Source organism: Branchiostoma belcheri, unplaced genomic scaffold (assembly GCF_001625305.1).
Source record: "Branchiostoma belcheri isolate BF01 breed outbred unplaced genomic scaffold, Haploidv18h27 scaffold2, whole genome shotgun sequence".
Taxonomy (NCBI): domain Eukaryota; kingdom Metazoa; phylum Chordata; class Leptocardii; order Amphioxiformes; family Branchiostomatidae; genus Branchiostoma; species Branchiostoma belcheri.
This window is the reverse complement of record NW_017803490.1, coordinates 9,271,441-9,298,511: the sequence shown is the minus strand read 5'-3', so window position 1 is coordinate 9,298,511 and position 27,071 is coordinate 9,271,441. Positions and strand designations below refer to the sequence as shown.

Here is a 27,071-nt window from a genome sequence, read left to right as displayed (position 1 = left end):
TCCCTTTTGTTTTAAAAATTCACGTTCTTTTGTTCTTTACCGATTTATGTATTTAATTATGTCAAATAAGATATTTTGCTTTTTCTTCTTCTCCGTTACTGCCCAGCCCTACAGTGTATGATTATTGGCAGCCGCTACGCATTGTTAATAACAATTGTGACCCGTGCCTTCTTTTGTTCTTTCTTTACCGATTTATGTATCTTATTTATGCCAGATAAAATATTTTGCCTTCTTTTGTTCTTTCTTTACCGATTTATGTATATTATTTATGTCAGAAATTTCAATACCCCACCTGCAGTTCCATACATCCACAGCAGTGAGAACAATGCCTTTTTTTTTACAATCATTAGTGGAATTCTAAGGTTTAGGGTTTTGTTTTCAATTCTATCGTTGGTGAAATGCTAGCTTAGTTCGTTCTTTCCTTTTTGCTTTATTTGTTTTTTCCTTGCTATTTTCTTTTTTCTCTTAATTTTCTTTTTTATTACCAATTTATGTATTTTATTGTCAGAAATTTCAATACACAATTGCCGTACCCCCCGTTTTCTTTTCTTCTTTGTTTGAGAAATTCTCTTTCCTTTGAATTTCTTCTTTCTTTATCGATTTATGTATATTATTTATGTCAGAAATTTCAATACCACACCTGCAGTTCCATACATCCATAGCAGTGAGAACAAAGCCCGTCAAACACTAGGCTCACTCAGGTGAGACAGACAGGTGTGCAGGTGGGGCCGTTACCTGGCAACGTTTGCTAGGAGACGGATTAAAGGTGCTTAACTGTCAGGGCTGATTTGGATCGGGGTTTTTAAAGCTAAACTGGCGATTTAATTGGGCGAGAAACGGGTCTAATGGAATGTACGAGCGGGATACTGGTACGAAGGGTTGGGAGAGATTGTGTGTATTTTAGGGAATGATTAGGTTTGACTTTTTTTTTGGTTTTGTTAGTACTTACGAGGGTGTTGTTACGTCTCTTGGTTTGCTGTGATAAAATAGAAATCAGAACATGGAGCCTAACGCAAATACAAAAAAAAAACGCAAGATGTACGGATTTTGAAAAAAAGGTGGAAAGTGGCCCGAAAGGGCTAGAAATCCAATTTCTATCACGTTTTGCCAAATTCTACCGTTTCCCCAGCAACCCAAAGCTTAAAGAGACTGTTGAAGCCAATTTAGGGCGGTGACTGGCTATATCAAAGCGAAATAACCAGAGTCACACCCATCCTTTACACGTTTAACTATAAGTGTCGTTAATTGATATCTAAGAGGGTTATTCAATCCCAATCTCTATTCAATCAAGTTCTATCCATTTTCTACTAGCTCTTTCCACCCGCCTCCCGAAGCCTGGTAGAGGCTACGGCAAAATGTACTCTCTAGCGGACCAACTCCCCTGGCATGTTATCTCTCTATTTGACCAATTCTACTCTTTCCAGCCGCCTCCCGAAGCCTGGTAGAGGCTAACCTTCTTAAGCGAGCGCGTTTTTCTTAAGTGTTTTCCGGGCGGTGTCTTTAAGGACTTCACATGTCACACACACGTCTTCCACGCGCCAAGACGGCTGCACACTTGCGTCAGCGTCTCAGCGACAATCTCAAGATGTCTTCCTCAGCTCAAGGCGTTTGGTTTATGTCTTGAGACACTTGAAGGTAGCCACCGTAGCAGGCTTATAGAACTGGGGGTTTGGTGGTCTTCGGCTGTTTTCTGATTAGCCTCCGTAGCAGGCTTATAGAACTGGGGGTTTGGTGGTCTTCGGCTGTTTTCTGATTAGCCCAGTTCTAAAAACGGGGGTAATTCAACCAGGCCGGCTACGTTGTCTATATGCAATCAGAAAATAGCACATAAAAGCTCCCAAAGACCCCCAAAACCCCCAGTTTTTGGCATGCTATGGAGGCTACTTGAAGGAGACTTAAGTAGCGGGCTGGAACTCGTGTGTGGCGTACTGGTGTGCCGTGAGTTTATCCAGACACTGGAGTGTTTACCGACGTAAAACTCGTTCTCTTAAGAACGAAAACAGAGTTGTCAAATATGTTAGATAGAACTACATTCTGTATATAGGCAGGGTTCTGGATACGTCAGAGATCTTAACCCTAACCCACAAAATGGCTTCATACAGAAAAAAGGGCGAAATTCGCGCTGCTAGAGAAGCAAAGTAGAGTTGGGGAAACGCTGCGATCTTTTCCCCCGATCGACATGTCAGTCACAGAGTCTTAATAACAGGTTCTGGGGCCAAAATGGTTGCTGTTTTTTGCGAAAACACTCAAAACCAGGGGAAAGACGCGACGAGCAAGTACAAGCCAAAACCGCACAACTAGCTGAGGAGACTGAGTGCGTGTGTATGTGAAGAAATCTGTATCTGTATCACAGTGTATGTGTGAAATGCATTGATACAAAAAGTTACAGACAAACAAATAGCATATCGGCAATTAACAATGAGCAAGGTATGCTAATGATAATGATTATACGGTATTTGGAGCTAGAAGTTTCCCCTTTTACCGTTCGCAAAGTGTCTGTAGCACAACATTGAAAAAACTGATTTTTTTACATGCAGAAAACTTACTAAGTATCATTCAGTTCACAGGATTATACGGTATGGTTCTTAAGGAAGTCTGTAAGATACGAAAAAAACAACAACAGTTACTCGAGCAACTGGATATGGTTTTGGAAACGGTCAGACGTTTCACGTAGCAAGTGTCACTCACTGATGAAAGGTAGTGGATGCTACCTGAAACGTCTGACGGTTTCCAAAATCATATCCAGTTGCTTGAGTAACTGTTTTTTTGGCGTATCTTATTACCTGGATGTCTAACCTTCACCAACGTAACTCTGTAAGATGTTTTCAAGGTCAAGACATACCTTGAGTGGTCTCGCTGGCGTCTTGAGTCTGGGAAGGAGACTTGGAGGAGAGTCTTGAGTCGAAGAGAGTTGGAAAGAGACTGGTCTGGTCTGGTTAGATGATGGCTCTCTAAGGATTGGTCATGACGTCACCAGGGACCGGCCACAACCTCAAAGTGTCTTCAAAACAATATTCAGCACTATATTAACTAGATACTGTTAAATAAAGGATTTTGCCTTTTGCGCAAAAAAAAAAAAAAAAAACAGTTACTAGTACTCAAGCAACTGGATATGATTTTGGAAACAGTCAGACGTTTCAGGTAGCATCCACTACCTTTCGTCAGTGACACTGGAGAGTTGACAGAAAGGCAGGTTTATAAGTACGAACTATTGATTGATATGCATATAAATATGATTCGTACACGACGAAAGGTAGTGGATGCTATTTGAAACCTCTGACCGTTTCCAAAATCATATCCAGTTGCTTGAGTAACTCATTTACTGTTTTTTTTGTATCTTATTACCTGGATGTCTAACCTTCACCGTTGATGAAAAGACACAAACTATTACCAATTTACCAAAGCTTTCCTGATGTATCAAAAATATCTCTGGTGAAAAAGTTGTGAAGTTGAATTGGTCCCTTTTTTCATCGTATCTGTGACGTCAGAAATCTCCAGGGACAGATTGAAATAATTTTAAATTTATTACTGGCCAAACAGTCCTCCATTGTTGGAGAGTCTTTATACAAACTCCATTAATTGGCCTTTCAATTTTCTCCGTACAACAACATTATAGTCCAGACTCAACAATAATGCAATGTTTAAGAGTAATAAAGGGGGTTATTGTAAAAGTTTGGGTTTGTTTTGACTTTATTTTTGTGAACAATTATAGCTTCAGTTTACACGGTTTGTTATTCTTCCTATGTGGTCCTACAAATATCTGTATTTATACCGATACATAAAAGAAAACAATCATACGTATACAACACACACCAAACGTAATCAAAATATAAAAAAAATGCAGAAAAACAAGTTCATTTAAGTGGCATACACCTTTGTCTTGTGGCTTTAGATATAAAAATGGCGTAGCTGTGATTGCTTTTTTGGAATTCCTTTGGTGCTGAAACCTAAATGGTTTGGCTAGCGATGGGAACCATGATTAAATTTCTAAACCAGCACAAAATTGACAGAAAAAATGTCATAATTACTTTAAAAATGCCTTTGTTTCACAGACCAGATGTTTGTATTTTTTTCAAAGAAAAGTTTATCTTATCATTTCTTGACCAGTAGTGCATACTCAACTGACATAACATGTACAAGTATAATATATAATATAACATATAAATAAATAAACCATTATTAAAGTACAATAGTCAAATGCAGGCTTAGTTTTACGTTTTTGTGTTTCATGTCCTATTCGTGTATCCGTATGTATTGTGATTGCCCTGCGTTTCTTCCGTGTATCTATAAAATGTAACATCCATCAAACGAAGAGCAAACAATAGGCAGAGATTTACATGGATACAGGTGTGTATGGGAGGGGTTTAGGGATGTCCTTATCAATATGAAAGATTCTCTAAAACCCCAGGAGACCCTCTGGGAAGATGCGATGATGGAAAAGGACAGATTAAGATGTTTTAGTCTTCAGTACAGGGTTTTCAGTTTAATTTTGCCTAGTGTGCTTTAACTTTTTAAGCCATGTGTGTGTGTGTTTCTGCATGTATGTTTGCAATGAATTGTGAGCCATTTGACTGTATAATTGTGGAAAAGGAAATAATATCAAGAGAGTATAAATTTATATTGCTTGAATAATCTCCAAGCAGATCCTAATAGTAGAAATTGGATCTTCACTCTGGCCGGATATTTCTCTGGTAAATTATCCCTTTATTTTGGTCAATTTCTACTATCTTTCCAGCGATTCGCGGTGCCTGGTAGAGGCTACATGGAAATAGCAAATGTATGTAAACAACCTAAGCACACAACATAAGGCAGACAAATGTAGACAATTAAATATAACTAAAAGCGCAGGTCTTAGCCCCCCACCCCCTTGTCAATTCAGACAGCAGAATACCCCATCAGGACTAATTAGTCCTGACATAACGAAGCGGGTCTTTAATTATTTAGGTGCCCGCGGCAGCCACATTCCGTGCCCTACTGTTGGCACTTCCGACCTGCAGGCGCTAATAAACTTTTACAGGGGGCAAACCATTACTGTTCAGGGGGCTACAAGGTAGAGAAGGGATAAACCATTATGTATGGAGGATGGCATGAGACCAACCTGACTATAATTCTAGGCTAACGTCAATTTCTGTATCAGTATAGCCAGTATAACCACTCTTTTGCGCAACAAACCAGCTTCGCAGGCATGCGGCACGGTGGCAGCTGGCTACATTACACAGATCGACTTGTTACACTCAATCTTTGCACATTTGATTGCAGGAGTTGTTTAAACCTTTCTAGTGATGATGCCCCAACTGTGCTTGGTGGCAACGAGTTTCACTCTATGATTATAGTTCTTGGAAAATACTGCAAGCACATTTAAGAACCCACCATACTTATATTCAAAAGAGTAGGGATCCTTCCTAGTGTGAGTGGTTTAAACCTTACAGTCCGGTTTTACGCAGCTTGTATGTACTTACTGTACAGAACTGGTGTGGTACAAAGTATGCCAACAAACAAACAAACATACAAATAAAAAGTCTGTATATTTTAAAGATTTATATGTGTATAACATAAGTATACCGTTTAGTCAGTTGACAAAATACAAAAGCATGTACAAAAGTTTTCAAACATACAAAGTTCTTAGACCTACACATGAACATTTCCTGATTTATGATAGCAAAGCAAGACAGATTCTATATTCTTACATACATTGAAAGTAAAACTGTATCATTTTTTTCTTCTTTTTAACAACTGGAATTGAAGCTTGCCTTACACAATACACAATTCTTGTTTGTCAATTCTAACTCCAACAAACACAACCAATGGCTGAATTGTAAGTAAAACTAAACTTACCACTAGTCTGGCACCTAGGAGATTATTGGTCCCTTCCTCCTATAGGGTGATGTGGTCAGGCTAAATATCCGCTATTCAGTTTAACTAGTGTGTTAGATTACAAAAATAACACAGTGGAATCAGGAGTCTTTTCTTTAACAATGCTGTACATGTAGTACAAGAACTGAACAAACATGAAGTTGTATCATATTTTTGTCTTGCCATAAAGAAGTATCTTAGAAAATCTCACTATCTAACAAGATTACAAAAAATAACACAGAGGCATCACGAGTCTTTCCATTAACAAATTCTGTACAAGAAACGAACAAACTTGAAGTTGTACCATATTTGTCTTAGCTTAAAGAAGTCTCCTGGTAGTAGAAATACTGGTATAACAAACTGATCCTCGAAAACCGAACGTATATCTATCAATAGAATCTCACAGCTTTATACATAAAGGATGGTTTCCTCAGAGTTTTCGTCCCCGTCTAAGTCCCGTAGAAGTTCTGTCAGTTCATCACACGTTCCCACAATGTCTTTGTGCTTGTGGAGGGTCTGAAAGAGAAACATAAAGAAGACTGTAGGTTCAGACAAAACCACTAGATGGCATCACTGAATAGTCTCCAAAAAGGACTACATGTCTTTCAAAGTAAATAACAGTAAAATGACATTCTGTAAGCTTTTTGTGCTTGTGGAGGGTCTGCAAGAGAAACACACAGGAGACTGTAGTTCCAGACAAAACCACTAGATGGCAGGGCTGAATAGTTGTCAAAAAACAACTATATGTATGGTCAAACCTGTTTAAGGCCTTTTCCACACTTGAATATTTTCACCACATCATACAGAATTTATTGGTTACCAGTCTTGAGCAGGTTTGACTTTATTTCAAAGAAAATGTTTGCTTTTTACCAGAGAATAACAGTAAAATGAAGTTCCACAAACTTTTGTGTTGATCATCAACAATACAAGAAAGGTTGCAGTTTACAAGTAAACTGCTAGAGGGCAGTTGTGCACAGTCCTCACCTTTCTGATGACTTCTATGATGTTGTCCAGGCGACAGACTTCTGTCTCTGCCTTCTGTTGGTTGTCTTCGTGGGCCTTCATCTGTAGTCAAACATCAATCGCATGAGGTTAGAGGGAGAGAAAAATGGTTTTGTGATCACACTCATCAAGAACCAAAATTTTAGGCTAAGGGCATTAAATCTAAGGAGTAAACAATGCAATAGTCAAAATGTATTTGTACTGGTGGAGTGTATCCAGAAGGATATCAAGGAGTGTGGTCTGTCCAGCACAGACCCACAGGACAGAGCTAGCTGGAGGCGTGGTGTCCAGAACAGCCGACTGCTGCCCACCCCTGGGACAGGGAAACCGGCAGCAGTATAATCTAAACCAGGATAGTAGTAGTAGTAGTACTAGTAGACAGATGTTGATCATAGGAGGTTAGAGAGAGAGAGAAAACTTTATTTTAATAACACTCATAGACTGAGGGTTACACTACGGTAAGATCTACATCTATGTTGTACTGGACATTATGTCCTGGACTATACAATTCAAGTGTCAAAACATTTCGGATTAGTTTCATCAGGTTGGTCACTGAATAAATTGTTTACCCGTCTATTTGCGGTAGCGAGGACCTGGGTCATCTCCTCTTCTTTATCCATCAGCTTCAGCCTCAGGTCGCTCACCTGTAGGGGACAGATGCAAGTAGAAAACACATTCCAAGAGCACATAACTAAAGAGCCTACTGTATGCTAAATCTAACTAAAATATCAGGGTCTTGAGAAGAAACCTTCCCACCAAAAAAGGGACCTAAAGAAACAAGAGAAGAATACCAACAAATGAATCCATATACATTTTGTACAATAAATTGTTCTGACCCCCTTTCCCCATGAAAAAAATCCTTTCCTCACCTCTGCTTTCAGTGAGATCCTCTCCTTCACCAGTGTGGCCTCTGACCTCTGACCATCAGGGCACGACCTCTGACCCAGCGCTGACCCCAGCTCCTCCCTCAGCAGTCGGTTCTCCTCCTCTCGAGAGCGAAGTGCCGCTCCGAGTTTCTCCAGTTCTGCTGTCTGCTTCTGTAACCATGGAACAAGTGGATACAGGGACTTTCTTTAAGCTTTTTTCACGACCAAAACTTTTCTTACCTCCTTACATTTCGGTGTCTATCAGACACCTTCCTCAGAGCTTCTGACTGGAGTTCTGCTTCTCACTGCTATAAGTTGCTGAGTTAGCAGGAAGCAGAACTTCAGTCAGAAGCTCTGAGAAAAAGGAAATCCTGATATCCCATGTTCTACCAACCTGATGAAACTATTTTCGGAAACATACAAACACCACAGTAACCACAATAAACATTTCTCCAATGTGCCTATACTTCCATGGCAACAGCACACCTCACCATGGCAAGAGCACACCTCACCATGGCAACAGCACACATCACCATGGCAACAGCACACATCACCATGGCAACAGCTGTACACCTGTACATCACCATGGCAACAGCTGTACACCTGTACATCACCATGGCAACAGCTGTGTACTGACCTTGCACGTCTGCTGTGCGTCGCTGAGACAGCCCATGTTGTCCGAGAGCTGCGTGAGTTTGGCCTTGCTGTACTCCAGTGCCTGCTGTACAGCTGTCAGTTCTTCCCGCTTCAGGTTCAGCTCAACCCGCAGTTTCTCCTCCCTGGGGACAAAGTAAAACTTAACTCATCATAGTTTTCAGGCTTTCAGGAAAAAAAACTTGCAATTGTCAGAGTGGAACTACTAGGATTTCTGCCATGAAAGTTCATCTGTACATGTGTGTTGGTAGTTACAAGTTAAACGGGTCAAAGCTCCAGGTGAGAGAACTTCTTTGTATTTTCTTTGTTTCTTATTTACAAGTATCAGACTACAAAAACTGACACAGGCATTTGCAGTCATTTTTGATTTGATTTATTGAAATTGCAACAGTGCAATACACGCGGAACAGAGGCAGCTGTTGCTGGTGTTGTGTCCCGCACATAGAAACGAATGGACAGACAATACTCCGAGTTTCTCCAGAGAGAAACTCTTGTTTCCTTTGCTACAAATCAAGAAAATTATGTATATTCTTTGTAAACTTTTCTGAAACTGTTTTTGGTATACATATATCACCAACTTTGTCATCAACTACTTATGTGTGACAGTATGAACTTTGCCCTCTCACCTTTGCTCTGACTGCATGAGGTCAGAGGTCACATCATGGATGGCATCATCGTGGTCCTGGTGGATCCGACCCAGCTTACGTTTCAAGGTCAAACTAAGGACAAACACAAACAGGCTAATTAGTAAACAAATCAGAATAACGAACCAAATGTCTTACTCAAACACATTCATATACAAGTAACGTATGGTGGCAGGAGTCTAAATCCCTCCTGCTATAAAATTACAACATGATGTAACCCAACACTAGTTACCATGGTGACAGCTGTCACATGACCTTATGTGCGGAGCGGAAGAGGAAACAGAGCAAAAACAATGTTTTCTTTTGGTAAACATGGAAACAAAAGTGTGGCTAATACTAACCTATAGGATTAAACTTAAAAACCTACAATAAGTGAATACTCAAAGTTGTACTGTATGCAATTTTGGAAAGATGTCAACTAGTAACAATGACATTTTAAAATCAGCATCGTGATTTTATTTTCAAAGGACTTTTGCCTATCTTCCAGGGAATCTAGAAAAGCGTCACTCAGTAACATTGGGATTATAAGAAACATTCCGCCATACTTCTCTGTTTGAAGGTCACTCAGTGCAAGGTCGCTGGCTTTCTCCAGCATCTTCATCATCCCAAGTACCCTGGTCACAAGATCACTCACAGCCTCACTCTGGCCCACCAGGCTCTGCTCTGATTGGTCAGCCTCCTTCTCTGTCTCAGGTTCCTCCTCAGAAGTGTTATCTGATTGGTCAACTGTGTAAGAAAAAACAAATTTGCTTACTTTAAAATGTGACAAAGAATATACTAGCATTCTATAGCTTAAACCTTAAACTTACACTGGAGACAAAATGGTTATGTATATCATTTCTTGGGCAGATTTCTTTGTGAAATCTTGGAGATTTTTGATGGCTATGGCAGAATAGACTCAATACTTCTTGAAGTAGTTTAGAGAAATGACCTTTCTCAGTCTTGGGTTTTTTGTTACCCAAATGACACAGTGGAACAATCCTTAACTGATAAGTTGTTGGTTGTGAAGAATTTGTACATTTTTGTACATATATTGTTGTTTTTTGTAATGTGTATATAAGAGCACGATACTAGCAAACATTGTCAGGCCACTGGGATATACATGTACACTGAAAAACAAAACAAACACAAAACAAACAAACAAACCCTGTGTTTCCTCGGGCTCTACTTTTGACTCAGCGTCCTGCAAATCGTGTCTCGGACTTGGCGTTCCCATAACCGTTTCTCGAACAGCGTACATGATCGACGAAACCAGCGAAACCGCCTTCGCTGGCGTAACCAGGGAACTGTTGCCAGGCGCACTTCTAGCTGGTGTTGCCATGGTAACAGCTGGCATTGCCATGGAAACAGCTGGTTCCGCCTGTAGTGGTAGAAATACTTTTTTCAATGTTCTGCAATATTGTCACAGAATGTTACTGACAATATTGTTCTGCAATTTGGAGATACTTTCTGCAAATATACACTTATAAGCCCTGACTCAAACCCATACAAAATTGCATGTTGGCAAACATTTTACATGCAATTTGACAAATTCATAAGGCATATATCGATAATTATATATAAATAATTATATCATAAAGTCAGTAGTAAGCACAAAAGCTCCTAAACAACATCATACAGACACTATTGAACCCCTAGCCTGAATTTTTTCAGTCTGCAAAATTGCAGGTTGCTTAATTTTTTTTCAGTCAATCTGCAATATTCAAAATGTCTTTGCAAAAAGCAAACTGGTGCATTTGGTAGTTATACCTGATGCAAACTGGCACTTATATCTGCTATACAGATACAGAAACTGCAGATGGGTATTTCTAACACTGACCTGTTTCCCGTTGCCAATCCTGTCCTGTAGACTGGTGGCCAGCCCCTCCAGCCGACCCCGGACGGCTCCCAGCAGTTCGCGGGTGGCCTGCATCTCCTGACCCTGCTGCAGCAGCATGTGGTGGGCCGAGGTCTTGATGCTATCCAGCTCCTGAAGGGTTTCTGTCAACCTAGACCTGAAGACATAATAGAATTTGTCTTTGTTCAAGAAAAAAAAAGGGCTATTCTTGTTTGTAATGCAATCTCCATATTTTTCTACAGAAGGTTTTCAGACAGCTTTTGAATCCTAAGGACAAAGAAGAGAGATGAGTATTTTCTTTTAGAAAACAATTACAATAAAAAAATAATTTTTTAGGCTACTGGATGGCACTGAACTTCACATTGAGTTTTTGATTCTGTTTTCTTCTGAAATCTCAAAACTTCTTGACTGGAGGGTACTGCTACACGTTCAATTTTTTGCCTGCAATCTCAACATTTTCAAGTATTTCAAGCTTCTATGTCTTAGAAATTAGCAAGTAACCCACTTGAGTTCCTTGAAGTCCCCCTGCAGCGTGCCCAGTGCCTCTTGTCTCTCCTCACACTGTCTGTAACTTACCTTTGACCCAGTGTTGACGTCACACTTCAAAGAAGCCACGTGACAAACTTCACTGGGTCAGTCTACTGAGGAAGACCAGAGTGACTGGTCGAAAGCTCTAGGTGAGAGAACTTTCTTTGTGTTGGAACAAAAGTTTTATCTTTAAACATGTAACTGCCAACAAAGATGAACTTTCATGATAGAAAGTTCCCTCACTTTAGTTCCTTGAAGTCTGACTGCAGTGTGCCCAGTGCCTCTTGTCTCTCTTCACACTCTGTCTGTAACTTCTGCGCTTTCTCTTTCTCTCGTGACAACGCCTCCTCCGTCTCCCGTAGTGACTCCACCTGTGTGTTCCTCTCTGCTTCGTGGAACGCCAGCTGCTCGTGGTACTGGGCTTCACTGGCCTGGAAAAAAAATCACATTTCATGAGGCTTGCCATTCATTTTGTATTGGTGCACCCAACCTAAAAAATTGTATGCAAAAAAAATTTGGGGGTGCACTGCTCGCATGGAAAAATAAACAAACAAACAATTCATGGCCAACACTTGCTTAACAAGGCCAACTGTGTGTGGTACTGGGCTTTGCTGGCCTGGTGAAATAAAACATTTCATCAATGGCCAACACTTGTTTAGCAAAGAATCAGAGGTTGAAAGTTCATCTGTCTAGCTTGATAGTCATTCTGAAACAGGTTTGAACACAAAGGAAATGGACATACTCAAATCTCATTCCTTCACAAAGACTGGAGATAATACAAGCACCTAAGGCACAATTGCCAAGTTTTTGTGCTGGCAATCACAATTTCAAACCTGTTGCAGAAAAGAATTAGCAGAGATTTACTTACCTCCAAGTTTTGTGAAATTGTTGTTTTATTTGTGAATACCTTTTTGCGTGTAAACTTCACATCCTTTTAGGCTTAAGTGTCTAAAACTGTTCAACTATGAATTACCAAAACACAAAACACAATGGAAAACATATTTTTCGTACTCCAACAGGCATGATACATTGGCAACACCTTGCAGTTTCCGACAGTATTGCAGGCACTCACCTCTAGCTGCTCTCTGCATCTGTAGAGCTCCGCTTGGATCTTCTCTTTCTCTTCCAGCTCCTGTTTCTGTTGCTTGGCAACCCGCTCGTTCTCTTCTATGATTGACAGGCAGTTCTCAAGGTCGTTCCGCAGCTGTTCTCGCTCCTGATTGGCTGCCTGAAGGTCGTTTGAGGATGCCTCCATTTCCATGCCAAACCTGTGCAAGACATTGAGTAAACAAAATATTATCATGGAAGTTCATCTGTGTTGGTAGTTACATGTTTAAAGTTAAACATCATCATCATAGCTTATCGCCAATCCACTCCAGCCAGTTCCGCGCTGCTTCATTGGCCTCCTGGAGATCTGTGTCTGTGCAGGTAGGACCAAGCCTGCAGCCGTGCATCAGGTGCTGGATGGTCTGAGGGTCCTCTCCGCAGCTGCAGGTTGTACTGGTGGACTTGCCCCACCGTGCCAGGTTGTCCCCTGTCCTGGCCACCTTAGCCCTTGCCCGGTTCAGGGCCACCCAGTCCCTTCTGCGCAAGTCTGTCCCTGGGGGCAGTGTCTCGCTGGGGGGAGGGAGTGCCCTGTTGTTACTTGGGTGACTCTCCTTCCACAGCTCTACCCTGAGGGTCGCTGGTGTCATACCCCCGAGGCGTCGGGCCGTCATGAAGCTGCGGCGGGATTTCAGACGTCGGGGGACCTCCTGGTGTCCGTATAACGGGTGCCTAGGATCACTGAGCTGCTTTTCTCGCTCTGTCCTTGTCTGGACATCTCGTCGGATGCCAGGTGGGCAGATACTTGCCAGTGTGTGCAGTGCTGACAGGGGGGTAGCCATCAGGTTACCGGTGATTGAGCGGCAGGCTCTATTCAGCTCCACATCAACCTTGGGAGCGTGGGGTGACCTCTCCCATACTGCGGCGCAGTACTCAGCAGTGGAGTAGCACAAAGCCAGTGCTGTCTGCTTGAGGGTGTTGGGGTCCGCTCCCCAGCTGGAGTTTACCAGGTTGTAGAGAAGGCTGTTACGGGCAGACACCTTCTTCCTTAGCTTGGTGACGTGCTCTCTGAAGGACAGAGTCCTGTCAAGGGTGACACCAAGGTACACTGGGTGTGGGGTGTTTTCGAGTTCTTTTCCCTCCCAGGTGATTCTGAGTTTTCTCGATGCTGCATGGTTATTGAGGTGGAATGCGCAGACCTGGGTCTTCCCCGGGTTGGCGTTCAGGAACCACGTTCTGTAGTACCCTGATAAGGACTCCAGGGCGTCTTCAAGTCGCTTCTCAATGACTTTAAAGCTTTTCGACTGGGTTGCCAGGCAGAGGTCATCTGCGTAGATGAACCTCCGGATGTTGTTGAAAGTCGGCTGGTCATTGGTATATATGTTGAAGAGCATCGGAGCTAACACTGAACCCTGGGGTAGGCCATTCTTCTGTGTTCTCCACCTACTGCGTTTTCCGTCCATTTCAACAAAGAATCGGCGATTTGTCAGGAGCGACTCGATGATACGGACCACCTTGGTGTTCTTGGTTATGTGGGCCACTTTGGTGAGGAGGGCACGATGGTTAACTGTGTCGTATGCGGCCGTGAGATCGACAAATACAGCACCAGTTACCAGACCAGCTTCGAAGCCATCCTCTATGTACTGGGTTAAGTTTAGTACTTGTCCGCAGCACGATCGCCCTTCTCTGAAACCACACTGGTCAGGAGTGAGAAGGTCCTCAACTGTGGGCTTGATACGGGCCATGATCAACCTTTCATACAGTTTGAACAGAGTGCAGAGGAGCGAGATGGGCCGGTAGCTCTTTGGTGATTTTGGATCTTTGTTGGGTTTCAACAGGGCTACGACCTTGGCACGTCGCCAGATCTTGGGTATCTGTGTGCCTTGGGCACAGTTGTTGAACAGCTGCAGTAGCCAAGCTAGGGCCTTGACACCGAAGTGCTTGGTCATCTCTACGCTGATTCCATCTAGGCCTGGTGCCTTCCCCGGTTTGAGGTGTTTCAACCCAGCGCATAGATCTTCGTTGGAGAATGGTAAGAAGACTTCGTCACTGTCCTCAAGGACTCGCCTCATGTCTTCTTTCATCTTTTTCACGTAGCCACGTTCTCTGTTAAGAGGTTTACCATTGTCCAGCAGTTGTTTTGCTACCTGGTTTGGGGTTACGGCTGCGATACGTTGGTCAGGTTCCTTATCAGAGTTCAGCTTTTTGATGGTCTTCCAGGCTTTCTTACTGTTGTGGGTCATGTCGAGTCCGCCAACAGTTTCTTGCCATCGTTCCTTTCTTGCATCACTGAGAGATGCAAGCAGGGTTTCTCCAAGAAGGATGGTTTCCTCAGCAAAGGGGTCAACATCATAGGCATTTGTGTACCTGATGTAGGTTTCTTTGCTTGTGTCAGTCAAGCCAGGGATGTACTGCTTTCTACAGCCGCGAGGGATGGTTAAAGTTAAACTTAAAGAAGCCACATGACAAGCCTCACTGGGTCAGTCTACTGAGGAAGACCAGAGTGACTGGTCAAAAGCTCTAGTTGAGAGAACTTCTTTGTGTTGGATCAAAAGTTTTAACTTTAAACATAAACAAAACATTGTAAACAAAAACAAGGCAATCACAGATGGCAGACTTCAGCCCATTAACATATATTGCTTTTCAACATTTACAGTCCCATACATACACAAAAATAGCAGGACTGATCATGTATTGCAATGCAGTATTATGGACATTAGGAAACAAACACACACACAAATACACACGCACACACACATGCCAAATCTGTGCATTAGACAAGAAAACATTTTCAAGTCATGAGAATCAGAAATGGCAGACTTCACCCCCTTACCCATACTATTTTGCAACCCTTCTAGACCCATAAACAAATAGCGTCAAACAATACTACAGTGTATGCTAGTGCTGTGATGAGGTAACAAAGAATCCAAACTCACCGCTCAAACTCAGCATCCAGTTGTTCATTCATTTTGGACATCTTTGACTCAGACTCCCTCAGCCTATGGAAAAAACAGAGACATCTGTCAGCCACATTACAGCAAGACTTTGGTATTCATAATCATACAAACCTGTACCTCTGCAAATATGTGTCTAGCAGTGCACTGACTTCACCGATCTTTACTACCAGAAGTGAGGAGAAAAGCTGACTTTCAGCACCAAGGACAGGGACAATGTTCATGGTTTATTGAGATTCTAGAATGATTTGCATTTTTTACTGAAATAGTTGCATTCGGAGCTCAACACTTGTATCTTGACTATGGACTATGGATCTTGACTATGACCACACCCCTATCACCAATACCAATACCTGCCCCACAGTGCTTTGTCCTCTAACTCCTGAATAATGAACAAAGGCTCAAACAAACAAACAAATAAGCTAAGAAACGTACCTGTCCTGCAGTGTTTCGATCTCGCCCTCCTGCAGACTGAGTGTTGCCTGGCAACCGACCAGCTCCGCCCTTTTCTCCTGCAGTTCTGACTGCAGTTCATCGCAGCGTGACGCAGACTCCTGCAGCTTCGCTTGGCACTCCTCTTCAGCTGCAGGGGTGGGAGGAGTAGTTAGAAAGAGAAGTAGAGAACTCATCATTTTGATGCAGTTTGTACCTTGAAAGGCTTGATACCTTGATACCATCTTTGGGATGAAGAGGCTCCGCCTGTGGTAATCCCGGTCACAAACTTTACTCATGTGTTGTACTTTAGACTCTCTCAAAGTTTGTCTACCCATAATTTGGGAACAACTTAATCCTGTTGACTGGTGGATAAGTGCTAACATGGACCAGTTTTTGTTTGACAGAGAACGGTTACCATAGTGACAGAAAATCCTGAGCTCATGCTGGACTGATTTTCATAGTGGTAAAGAATCCTGAGCTTGTATTGACAGTTCTGGGAATGGAAGTTAGAGTTGTATGGCCAAAGCTCTCAGCCAGGAGGCCCAATCAGCCCCCAACAGTGCGAGATTCTGTAAAAAGCATGTAGCTTACCAACAGTAAGAAGTGCAACGTCCGCACTCAGATCTGAAACCTGCATCATCGCTGAGAACAGGTCCTCATTGGTCTGAAACAGTCAACCAATCAGAGGTTAGAAACATTCAACCAATCAGAAGGCAGCTCTATGCTAAGGCAACATTGGACCAATCAAAAACAGTTTCAACTGTAAGAGCGCAATGAATTCTGCAAATTTTATAGTATCTATAGTACAAAACGTACTGTGTTTTATCTTTGTGCAAGTCTCCAGTGCATAAGCATAACATTGCCAATGTAGCTTTCTGCCACTTTTGACCTGCTTTACATCATTGCCTGCCAAATTAAATCCTGCAAAAATAACACCATCATAATCAACAAATCTATAGTATTTTCTCCCACCTGACTTTCCTTTCTCTCTGCATCTTCAGCTGCAAACTTCAACTTCTTATTCTCCGCAACCATCACTTTTTCCCATTCATCCAACTCTTTCGTGCGCCGATCACATTCGTCCCTCAGGCGCTCTAGCTCCCCCCTCTCCTGGAGTAGACTCTCCCGCTCCTTCTCAGCTTTGCTGAACATTTCCTGTATCTGCTCGGCACTTTCCTGGTTCAGTTTGGCGTTATCATTCTGTAAAAAAAAAAAAAAGATACTATTGTGAACAGATGTACATGTCCATGGCAGGACTCAGTGTAAAGGCCTTGTTTTGGTCATATATATCTACTTCAGAACTTCAACAAAGGTTTTCTTGTTTTTTTCTGGCACTTAAATTTCAAGAATATGTCTGTACAAATTGTATACTGGTGTAAAAATAGCACTGGAAACATAACCTTCTTGCTAAAGGCACCCCCTCCCTCCAGTTTGAGAAAAGAAAAGTGATCAAGTTCTAGCTCACTGAAGAGCTTATCTCCCACTGGTCATGACAGAGAAGACAGATGCTATGTACAGTATTTACAGGTTCATTGTAATTCCCCTGGCTCTTTTCGACAAGCACAATGAACAGTGGACCACAGCTTAACGTTCTGTCCTAAGGACTGTGACCATAATCAGTAGCGTGAATGTTGGGTGAGTGACAAAAGCTGGGATTCAAACTCCCAACTTCTTGGTCCAGAGGCAGGGTCACTAACCACTGGACAACACACACTATCTAGGAAGAGAAGCATGCAGGTCTTACGTTCAGAGTAACACGGGATTGACAAGAAGGACTTACGTTGAGGGTCCTAAATTAGTTACACAGTACTATTGGTGTGCAAACAGCACTGAAAACATAACTTCAGCAAAGGGACCCCTTAGCCTTTGGGCAGCATGCAGGACTTACGTTGAGGGTCTTGCCCGTCTCCATCTCCTGGAACAGGTCGATGTACACCTGCAGGTCCTCCTCCAGCTGCAGCATCTCCACCTGGCTCTGCTCCAGGTGCCGGCCGTACCGGTCACGGTCACACAGGTCAGCTGGGGGCAAAGGACACAGGTCACACAGGGGAAAGGTTACAGGTCACATATAAAGGTTACAGCTGCAGCATCTCTACATCGCATGGGAATGCTCATGCAGGAGAAAGGTCACAGGTCACATGGAGGAGAAAGGTCACAGGTCAAGTAATAGAGATCGTATAGAAAGATGATGGGTGAAGGTTATTCTGGGCCATCTAAAGTAGGAAAGGCAACATGGGTTGACACACGAGACCAGATATGATACACATCACAATAAAACGACTTTGTTCACAGGAGCAAATGAACAGTTTGAGACGATCCCCACCTCTTCCTTGTGCTGCTGGTACGACCTCAGCAGGTCCTCCTCTAATTGGTTGTTTTTTCTCTGCAGTTGACCAATCACAGCAGCCTGCTCCTCCTGGGTCTTCAGGCTGTCCTCACCCTGCTGAGAGAAGATAATGATAGAAACAATGAAATAAAATAAAAACTTCAAAAGAGATGGGATAAAAAAATGGTAACACAAGGAAATTGTTACTCAAGCAACAGTATAGATTTTGAAAACTTTCAGATGTTACCTGGATGTCAAACCCTCATTGACATACTAGTACTCTGTTGTATATTACTTGTTAAATGCAGTGTGGTCGTGTGGTGTAATGGCAGAGTGCTCCACTCAGAACCAAGAGGTCCCGGGTTCAAATCCTGCCATGCCACCGATTTTACTGTCAAATTTCCTCACTTTAAGTGAAAATGAGTATTGTCTATCCTGTACTTGTTTGTTAAAACTATATGTGGGACACAACACCAGCAACAGCTGCCTGTGTCCCACATGTATTGTATTGTTTCAATCAATCAAACTTCAAGATGTAGAAAAAATAAGAAGTTTTGTCAGCCTTACCTGCATGTTTCTGGACATGTTCTGCACCAGAAGCTGTGAGTCCTGCAGCCTCTGTTCTGTATCCTGCAGTCTGTCTGCAGACTCCTGCAGTTCTGCTGCTGCAGTCTCCTTCTCCGCTGTCAGACGGGCAACTTCAGCTCTGAACAGGGAACAACAACATCAGACTTCAGCCCCTTACACATGGTGCTTTGGGGTCAGGAGAAAGGTTCAGAGGTTATCTGTGTGTAAGATCTGGTTCAGGTAAGGTCATCTGGGGAGTTCAAAGTTTATTTGAGGTTAGTTCAGCTGAAAGGGTAAGAGGTCATCAGAGGTCAGAAGTCAGTTCAGCCAAGAAGCTCAAAGGTTATTTACAGTCAGCTGAGAGGTTTAGGGTTTATTTGAGGTCAAGGTCAGCTGATAGGGTCAAAGGTAATCTGATGTCAGGTCAGCTAAGAGAGTCAAAGGTAATCTGAGGTCAGATGAGTGCAAAGTTCAGGGGTTACCTGAGGTCAGCGTCACTGTTCTCCAGCCTGTGTTTGAGGGTGTTGACTGATTGGCTGAGGCTGACGCGGTCGGCGTTGAGCGCGCTGATGTCGTTCCTCAGAAGCTCGTTGCTGATAGTAAGAGCCTGGGCGCGGCGACGCAGACCGGACTCATCCAGGGTGGACAGGCTGGGGGAAACAGATATACATGTATATGTGTTAGTTTGGGGGGATCTGCCTCTGCCTAACACGTTGGCAGAACGTACTGCACCTGCAAAACCCTAATTTTTCACGGTTTTCGTTGGATTTTTGGTCAATGTTGCATCAGAATTTTGCCTGTTGCAGAGGATATCTTTTTGGACATAACATTTGGAAACTACAGACAGGATGTTATTGTTAAGTCTTTACACATATATAGGCAAATACAACCTTAAGGGTTTCGTGCAGGTGCAGTACACTCTGCTGATGTGCTATGTATCTACAGATTTTACTTACAGTGAGGAAATTTGGAAGAGGAAACAAGGCTTTAACTTAAACTTTTGAACTTTTGTTGTGGAAAAAATGTAAGAGGACTAACTCGACATTCTGGCTGTCCTCCTGCTGCTGTTCCGGGGTCATCGCTGTTCCCGTGGTGATGTGGGGCACCAGGCCTGGAGGGCAAAGGTCAAGAAAGGTTAGAAATCCAGGTAATGCAGAGATACCAGGGTTTTTCTAAACAAGGGAATAAGGGCGCTGCTCCCTTATGTAACCAGCCAGTTCCCTCATATCAAGTTTCAGGTTGTGGCCTGGGTAACATTAAATGTTTCTCAAAATGATCTTTTTCCAGTGAAAATATAAGAACAAAACGTCATAACAATGCATTCTAGCAGTAGCATTACAAACTGTGCTACTCTTGTAAAACTCACTTTGCTCCCTCGACATGCTAGTGATCTGCTCCCTCATACTAAATTTTTCTAGATAAAACCCTGAGATACCTACAAGGTAATAGCAATAGCAAGTTGCTTGAGTTACTGTTTCTTTGGTATTACTGCTATTGGCCAACAGACAGGCCAAAGGTCACTGACCTGGAGTCGTGGCGGTTCCCTCCTCCGTCATCCTGACAGGCGTCATCATTGTCTCCATGGCAACCTGCTGGATGGGCGTGGTTCCTGTTGCCACGGTAACCAGGGCTGGAGGGGGCGTCGTACCTGCCGCAGCGTCACAGAACTTCGTGGGGGTCATCTCCGTCTCCTTGGTTACCGTCGCCACGGGCGATGTTCCTGTTGCCATGGCAACGACCCTGGGCGGTGTGGTTGCCGTAGCAACGCTGAAGTGACTTTTCGGTGTCATCTCCGTCTCCTTGACGACTGTCGCTACGGGAGATGTTGCTGTAGCACTGTCTGCGAACTTCTTCGGTGTCGTGGCCAGGGGTGAGCTACCTGTATCCTTGGTAACTGTTTCCGTGGATGCTGTTGTTGCCACGGATGCTGTTTCTGTGGTAACGTGCTGCTCCTGGGCATCAGCTGTTGCCGTACTTACGGTTTCCTCAGTTACTGGATAGTCCTGCTCGTGCAGGAAATGGAAAGCTCGGTCGATGACGGAGTGGGCGTCTGTTGTCATGGCAACCTCCATGGCAACCTGAGCGGATTCCCGGGAAGCCGGGGCAGGAGAGGAGAAGGACAGGTCAGCCTGGAGCTGGGCTGCAATGCCGCGCAGATTCCTCCAGGGGGCGCTGTTAGGGGTGGACTGCAGCTGCTCCGCTGCGCTGGTCAGGATGTCATCAACAAACGCATCCACCGCCTCGTCTGCAATATGGGTCTCTGGGCTAGGGGGCGCCACTGCATCAACAGGCTCTGCAGTACAGGTCTCTTGGTTAGGGGGAGCTTCAGCATCACCTGCAGTATGGGCCTCTGGGCTAGGCGGAGCTTCAGCATCAACAGCCTCATCTGCAATATGGGACTCTGGGCTAGGGGGCACTTTAGCATCCATATCTTCATCATCAAGGGTGGAGATGCCTGCAGTATGGGCCTCTGGGCTAGGGGGCGCCTCGGCTTCTGAAGCTGCATCTGCAGTATGGGCCTCTGGGCTAGGGGGCGCCACTGCATCAACAGGTTCTGCAGTACAGGCCTCCTGGTTAGGGGGAGCTTCAGCATCAACTAGGCTTCCTGCAGTTCCTGTGTCTGTGCTAGGGGGCGCTTCGCCTGCTGTGGAGGCCTGTGACTCGCCGAACTTGCAGACAGCCTTTTCCGTTGCCCGTGGCAACGGGGACGAGTACGAGAGGTCGGCCTGGAGCTCGGCTGCAATGTCACGCAGATTCCGACAGGGGGAGCTTTCAGACAGCTCGTCTTCAGATGCGATGTCTTCTTCTTCGTTTGGCTCTTCCCATGTCTTAAGCTGATCTTCTGACATCTTGAACTGATCTTCTAAGACATTTGTTACTGCTTGAGAAATCACTCCGTCCACATACCGCCCAACACTGATGGAGAAGCCATCCTGACCTCCCCGCGCAGCCTCTGGTTTGGTACAGTCCACTGTGCTTGAAGATGGCACATTGGGCGCTACCATTCCTTCTGGAGGGGGTGTAGGGTCGCCTAGCGTCTCCCTCACGAAAGCTGACGCCTCCCCCAGGATCTGCATGGTATCTTCCTCCTCGTCGTCATCATAGCAACTGTTTACTTCGTTGCCGGGGTAACAGGGAACAAACAACGGCGGCATGTTGACCAGGTTCATGGTTGTCTCGTCTGTTGTGTCGTCTGCGTGGGAATCGAACACGGGACTCTCTGGTTCCCTGATGGTGGGGATGTTGGGTACTGTTGAGTCTGACTGGTCTTCTGTAGATGCGCTCGCCATGCTAGCTGCAGTTTCTTCTGATGTCGCAGGGGGGCCTGTAGTGAACAGGGGAATAAGTTTGCTTTTTACATCAAGCATAAAAAAGATAAAAAAGATTGACCTCATTTGCTTTCATTTCTACCTGTCACTGGATCCTGCAGTCCTACTTAAAGTGAAATATCTGGCTATGGTTAAATAGATAAATATCAACAGACAAAAGAAGAAGTATCACATAGTAGATGCACTAACCACAGATGACAATAAGTGCATATCTGAGGTGATGAAAGTCTGTATTTTTCGTACCTTGGTCTGCAGGTTTTTCCTGCAGAACTGTAGGGCTGCGGAGCTGCTGTGCTGCAGACTTTTGCTGCAGCTGTACAGGACTGTGGAGCTGCAGACTGGCCAGTTGCTGCTGCAACTGCAGAATCAGCTGATCTTTATCCTGGAGGTCCTGAAACAACAACAGAAAAAGGATGGAATACAAATAACCAGAGTAGCTTCTTGTAGACTAACTCAGTGTCCAGTCTATATCATGGTTGAGGCGGGTTTTCTTCAGGGCTGCTGAAGCTCTTCCCCGCCCGCCTCAGCTAGGTTTTCCGGTAGGTTTTGCAGGAGTAGGGCTAATAAACTCCGGGCATGCAAATTCTCTATCACAGACGTAACACTCCTACTGGGCAGTCTGTTGACCTGGACAGGGGGAAACTATTAGAGCCCTGAAGACAACCTGCCCCAACCACGATGGCCTAGATACCAGGCTACCTGTAGATTGCTTCTTGTAGTGCTGTATCTTGTAGTGCTGTTTCTAGTTTCTTTCTAAACTGGAACTAACAGTTGTTGATAAAGTACATTCTTTCTTACCTTCTGTGCCTTGACTAGTTTCTCTTCAGGAGACAGGCTGGTTGCTATAGTAATGGCGGGAGCATCGTTTTCATCCTTGTAGATCTTCTGTGGCGTTTCGGGGTTGAACCTGTTGACAGGAAAGCAATATTTTCTTTTTCTTTCTACATACACCTTATACAGGTAACACTTCTAGTTTTACACTCATGAACACCTGTACCGGGGTGGGGTAGTGATTACGAAGTACGCAAAATTTTTGCTGCCAATTACGAATTATGTTAAATTCTCAGAGCTGATTGTGAACAATTACTGCTAGTGTACTGGTTACGAATTACGATGATTTTGGGCAAAGACTAAAAAGGCCTGATTCCGCCTTTCATAAAGGACATGCAGGCCCCAGACTTGCATCATGCACTTTCTTTTGCCTTTTCATCCATGAAAAATACAATGTCTTACTACGTGTGAAATTGCAGATTACAAGATCTACCAACACTTAAGAAGAAATGCTAGTAGTATTGGGCCTACCTTAGTCCTCTGAGTGGTGTCTTTGGCGCTGGAACGATACCCGGTGTAGACACCACGCTCCGTCGCTTGGCCTGTCTGAAGACACGCCCGCTGGATGGTGTGTTCACTGTACCCAGGACCTTACGGCTTGGGGTGGTCGGGATAACCTACGGAGAAAGGTTGTCCATGAATTATGGTTGAACAGTTCAATCACGATGATAACTTAATGCCATGAGACTTAATAGCCTGGGTGCCATCCCCAGTAGTAGCTGCCCAGCCCAGTAGTATTTGCACACTCTATACAGTAACTGGTTATAAGCTAGTGAGCGAATACTACTGGGGATGGCACCCAGGCTAGAGACTTAAGGCACCAATACTTAAATACGTAAGCTAGAGAGACAATGCCACTCTGATTCTGAAGGTAGCTAACATAATTTTGCAGGTACAGTACAGTACTTTACCTTGGTTGTGTAAAAAGAATTGTTGAGAAAGTACTTCTCTCTCCAGTTTTAGTGTAAATAAAACAATGTTACTGGTAGGAATATATATCATGTTCTTCAAATATGCATATTGAATAGTTACAGGGTTAATTTCATCTATTATGTAGTACTACATTTTTCAAAGATGCCACAAATTATTCAAAATCCTAGACTAGATATCGTCCATAAAGACGACAGAAGTTTATGACATCACGAACTCCCAAGTATTTATTTCAAAAATTCCCTACTATGTAACCGTTGCACGCACATGCTTACAAAAAGACATCGTACATTCTGCCAAACTTTATGGCTTGCGATCTTAGGACAATCTGGTCTAAGATAGCTCCGTAATCGTATGAAAACTCGATATATAAATTATTTTTTTCCAACCAGGCGCCATTTTGATTTTTCCTACCTGCTCCATTCTGTCCAGTTTTGAACACTGCTTTGGGGACGAAACGGCAGCTTTTTCTCGCACAAAAGGTGGGAATACACTCTGAAAGAAGTTATCTCATCTTCATGAGAAGATTTGAAGAGAAAAAAACGAGCAGTATCGCTGTAAAAAGCGAAAATTCGTCGCAAACACACAACTCGGAAGTTGTTGTCCACCAAAATGTTTTTGAAACGTGTGCCCTGACCGAACGCTGCGCGCTGATTGGTCAATTAGGACGGACGGTTTCAAATTGATAGGGGTGCACGATTTTGAAAAAGACTATCGTAAAAACGTAAAAAACTATCCTTACAATGTAGTTAAGGAATAAAGTATAACGCAAAACATGATTATGTCTCAAAATAATTCTATTTGTAGTAAAAACTCTATCCTTTTGACAGGCCTGCTATCTGTAAAACATAACGAAACAAAATTCAATACTACCCTAAGTTGGTAAGTGGACTAGCTTAGTCTCGCGAGACTTTACAATCCAGTGCGAGACCTAGTGCAAAGTGGCGCGAAATTTAAATTAAAGTGTGGATGACACTGCAGTGGGGACCTCCAGCGATCCGTTTTATAACTATACCTAGCCAACTTGTTAAAATATTGCTCTACTATTGATACGAACTGGAACGTTATAGCAATGACACTATGAAAATACTATTTCAAACCTCAAATATCATCATCATAGTATAAACTAATAAAGTCTATCGAATACGGGTCTATCTGCCCCAATTTGAAATGTTATGATGTCACACAAACTAATTTCCAAATTACCACCTTTCCAAAATTTTGTACATTGGGCTGTAGACCTCATTGAAGTCTGTATCTGTACCTGTATCAGTATAGCCGGTATAAACGCCCTTTGGTGTAACACACCAGCTTCTGTATCTGTATAGCCGGTATAACCGCCATTCGGCGTAACACACCAGCTTTGCAGGCATGTGGCGCGGCGGCAGCTGGCTATATCACACAGAACGACTTATTACAGGTTTGCGATAGCAAAACCTGTTCTATTTTACCTGGATTTTATGGGCGCCGCCATTTTGTTTCCCGTCATGCAATGGGGCAGGTCAAAGTTGAGTGAGGTGCATTGTGGGACCTGTCACAGGCCTACAGTGTAAGGACGACACCTAGCGGTATGTTTGGAAAGAGCAGTAATTGAAAGCCTACCTGGTTGTGTGTTCATTTTGGCAGAAGTGTATAGAGGCGATGGCTTTGACGTAATAAAGGCGAGTCTGATTGTGTTTAGCACTTGACGTAATTTTCTTAGCATGACGGGAAGGAAACTTGGCGGACCTAATGCGGCGGAACTTTAAAGTTGTTTTTTTATGATGAGATGGTGAGGCTTTGGTATTAGTAGGGTGGTCTTGAGGATCTTGTCGAGGCCGAGCCTAGGGACGACAGATTGTCCTCAAGTACAGGGGTTAGTAGGTGGGATAAGTGGCATGAAGTTTTGGTATGAGTACACTTCCTGATTTCAAGTTCATTATGGAAATTGAAGTTTTTTTTCAAGCTTACCAGTCCATTATACAGTGACTGTATAGGCGTTTGTAAACGTTTTTACGACCTGCCTTTCAGGCTGCTTGAACTTAACAATGCCGTCGCTTGCGACTCTCCATCTGTCTGAAATCCCCTGTCCTCCACCCAACCAAGGAACATAATTGAAGTATCTGATCAAAACGTTAATTATAGCTCACTTTCAACCTACCCTGATCTAATCTAATTGTCATATCCCATAGCTCCATTAAATGACACCTTTTCCTTCTGTGTGAGGACTTCTGTGTGGGGTGAACATTTTTCCACGACATACTATACACTTGTGGGATGACCCGTGGCTCGGTGTGTCAACTCAACGGAAGCTAGCCTTGCCTACAGGTCAGCCAACTGCGCGACCCGATCTCCTACCTCTAATTTGCAGCCGTCAACTTCAATTGTAGGTTTTGCCCAGAGGGGCACGTCTGAGTCTACACATTAAGTTCTAGCTGTATAACCTCTACCAGACTTCAGGAGACAGCTCAGGAAAGGGGGCCTGCAAGGGGGGTCCCGACAACGATCTATGCTGAATTCGGAAACTTCTCGATTTTTTAATACGCTTTACGATAAATTCCAAGTGGCTATAACGCATTACGTAGAATTAAAACGGCGAATATGCTCTACAGAAAAGGGCTTGCGGGCCCCCCAGGAAAGAGTAGAAATTGACCAGATAAAAAGAAAACATGCCAGTGCAGGGGATCCGGAGTTGGTCCGCTAGAGGGTAAAGCGAGGCGAACCGTATATTCTCTGTTTGTGAACAGCATAACTCAAGAAGCTTAATATGCATTGCCATGAAACTTGGTAGGTGGGTAGGTCTTCATAAGAGCTAGGAATGATTAGATTTTGGGCCCCCTGGCGGCTTTCCTAGGTACTGCAGCAGAACTTCTGGTTTTGATATATCGCGATCTGGACATGCTAATTTCGGTAGGTAGGTAGCTCTTGGGGTAGGGAACACGTGACATGAATTTCGGTAGTTCGGTAGGTACGTCGTTGGGTAGGCCCGCACTTGATTTGGGTAGGCCCGCACTTGATTTGGGTAGGCCCGCACTTGATTTGGGTAGGCCCGCACTTGATTTGGGTAGGCCCGCACTTGATTTGGGTAGGCCCGCACTTGATTTGGGTAGGCCCGCACTTGATTTGGGTAGGCCCGCACTTGATTTGGGTAGGCCCGCACTTGATTTGGGTAGGCCCGCACTTGATTTGGGTAGGCCCGCACTTGATTTGGGTAGGCCCGCACTTGATTTGGGTAGGCCCGCACTTCGATTTGGGTAGGCCCGCACTTGATTTGGTAGGCCCGCACTTGATT

At 43.8% G+C, this 27,071-nt stretch overlaps 3 protein-coding genes across 3 annotated transcripts in view; all 3 read right to left on the bottom strand.

Annotated features, from left to right (window-relative positions):
* LOC109468861 (RNA-binding protein with multiple splicing 2-like) overlaps positions 1-2,912 on the bottom strand; it is a 143,118-nt gene extending 140,206 nt beyond the window's left edge. Inside the window, exon 1 of the mRNA XM_019767225.1 lies at positions 2,843-2,912. The gene's annotated coding sequence lies outside the window, so the exon portion shown is untranslated. The remainder of the gene's footprint in view (positions 1-2,842) is intronic.
* A 3,323-nt stretch (positions 2,913-6,235) lies between these two features.
* On the bottom strand, positions 6,236-8,726 carry LOC109468532 (nucleoid occlusion protein-like). Its single transcript, XM_019766775.1, has 6 exons — positions 8,719-8,726; positions 8,359-8,500; positions 7,725-7,892; positions 7,425-7,499; positions 6,838-6,918; positions 6,236-6,369 (listed from the first exon to the last, which is right to left on the bottom strand). The coding sequence occupies exons 1-6, from the start codon at positions 8,724-8,726 to the stop codon at positions 6,262-6,264; spliced, it is 582 nt and encodes a 193-aa protein (XP_019622334.1). The 3' UTR covers positions 6,236-6,261.
* A 6,634-nt stretch (positions 8,727-15,360) lies between these two features.
* On the bottom strand, positions 15,361-24,457 carry LOC109468531 (uncharacterized threonine-rich GPI-anchored glycoprotein PJ4664.02-like). Its single transcript, XM_019766774.1, has 14 exons — positions 24,215-24,457; positions 23,342-23,487; positions 22,838-22,946; positions 22,283-22,430; positions 20,236-22,035; positions 19,749-19,821; positions 19,193-19,360; positions 18,711-18,849; positions 18,122-18,260; positions 17,706-17,836; positions 16,790-17,017; positions 16,409-16,481; positions 15,818-15,965; positions 15,361-15,427 (listed from the first exon to the last, which is right to left on the bottom strand). The coding sequence occupies exons 1-14, from the start codon at positions 24,221-24,223 to the stop codon at positions 15,361-15,363; spliced, it is 3,378 nt and encodes a 1,125-aa protein (XP_019622333.1). The 5' UTR covers positions 24,224-24,457.
* Between the last annotated feature and the right edge of the window lie 2,614 nt (positions 24,458-27,071).

Bases quoted from the DNA above. Each gene is read 5' to 3' on its own strand.
- LOC109468532 (XM_019766775.1), bottom strand. The intron at 7,893-8,358 runs GTCAGTACACAG...CCATGGTTACAG, and splicing joins ACGCACAGCAGACGTGCAAG to AAGCAGACAGCAGAACTGGA. The intron at 6,370-6,837 runs GTGAGGACTGTG...TTTCTCTTTCAG, and splicing joins TCATAGAAGTCATCAGAAAG to ACCCTCCACAAGCACAAAGA.
- LOC109468531 (XM_019766774.1), bottom strand. The intron at 22,036-22,282 runs GTACGAAAAATA...TGTTCACTACAG, and splicing joins GGAAAAACCTGCAGACCAAG to GCCCCCCTGCGACATCAGAA. The intron at 18,261-18,710 runs GTAAGGCTGACA...ATCTTCTCTCAG, and splicing joins ACATGTCCAGAAACATGCAG to CAGGGTGAGGACAGCCTGAA.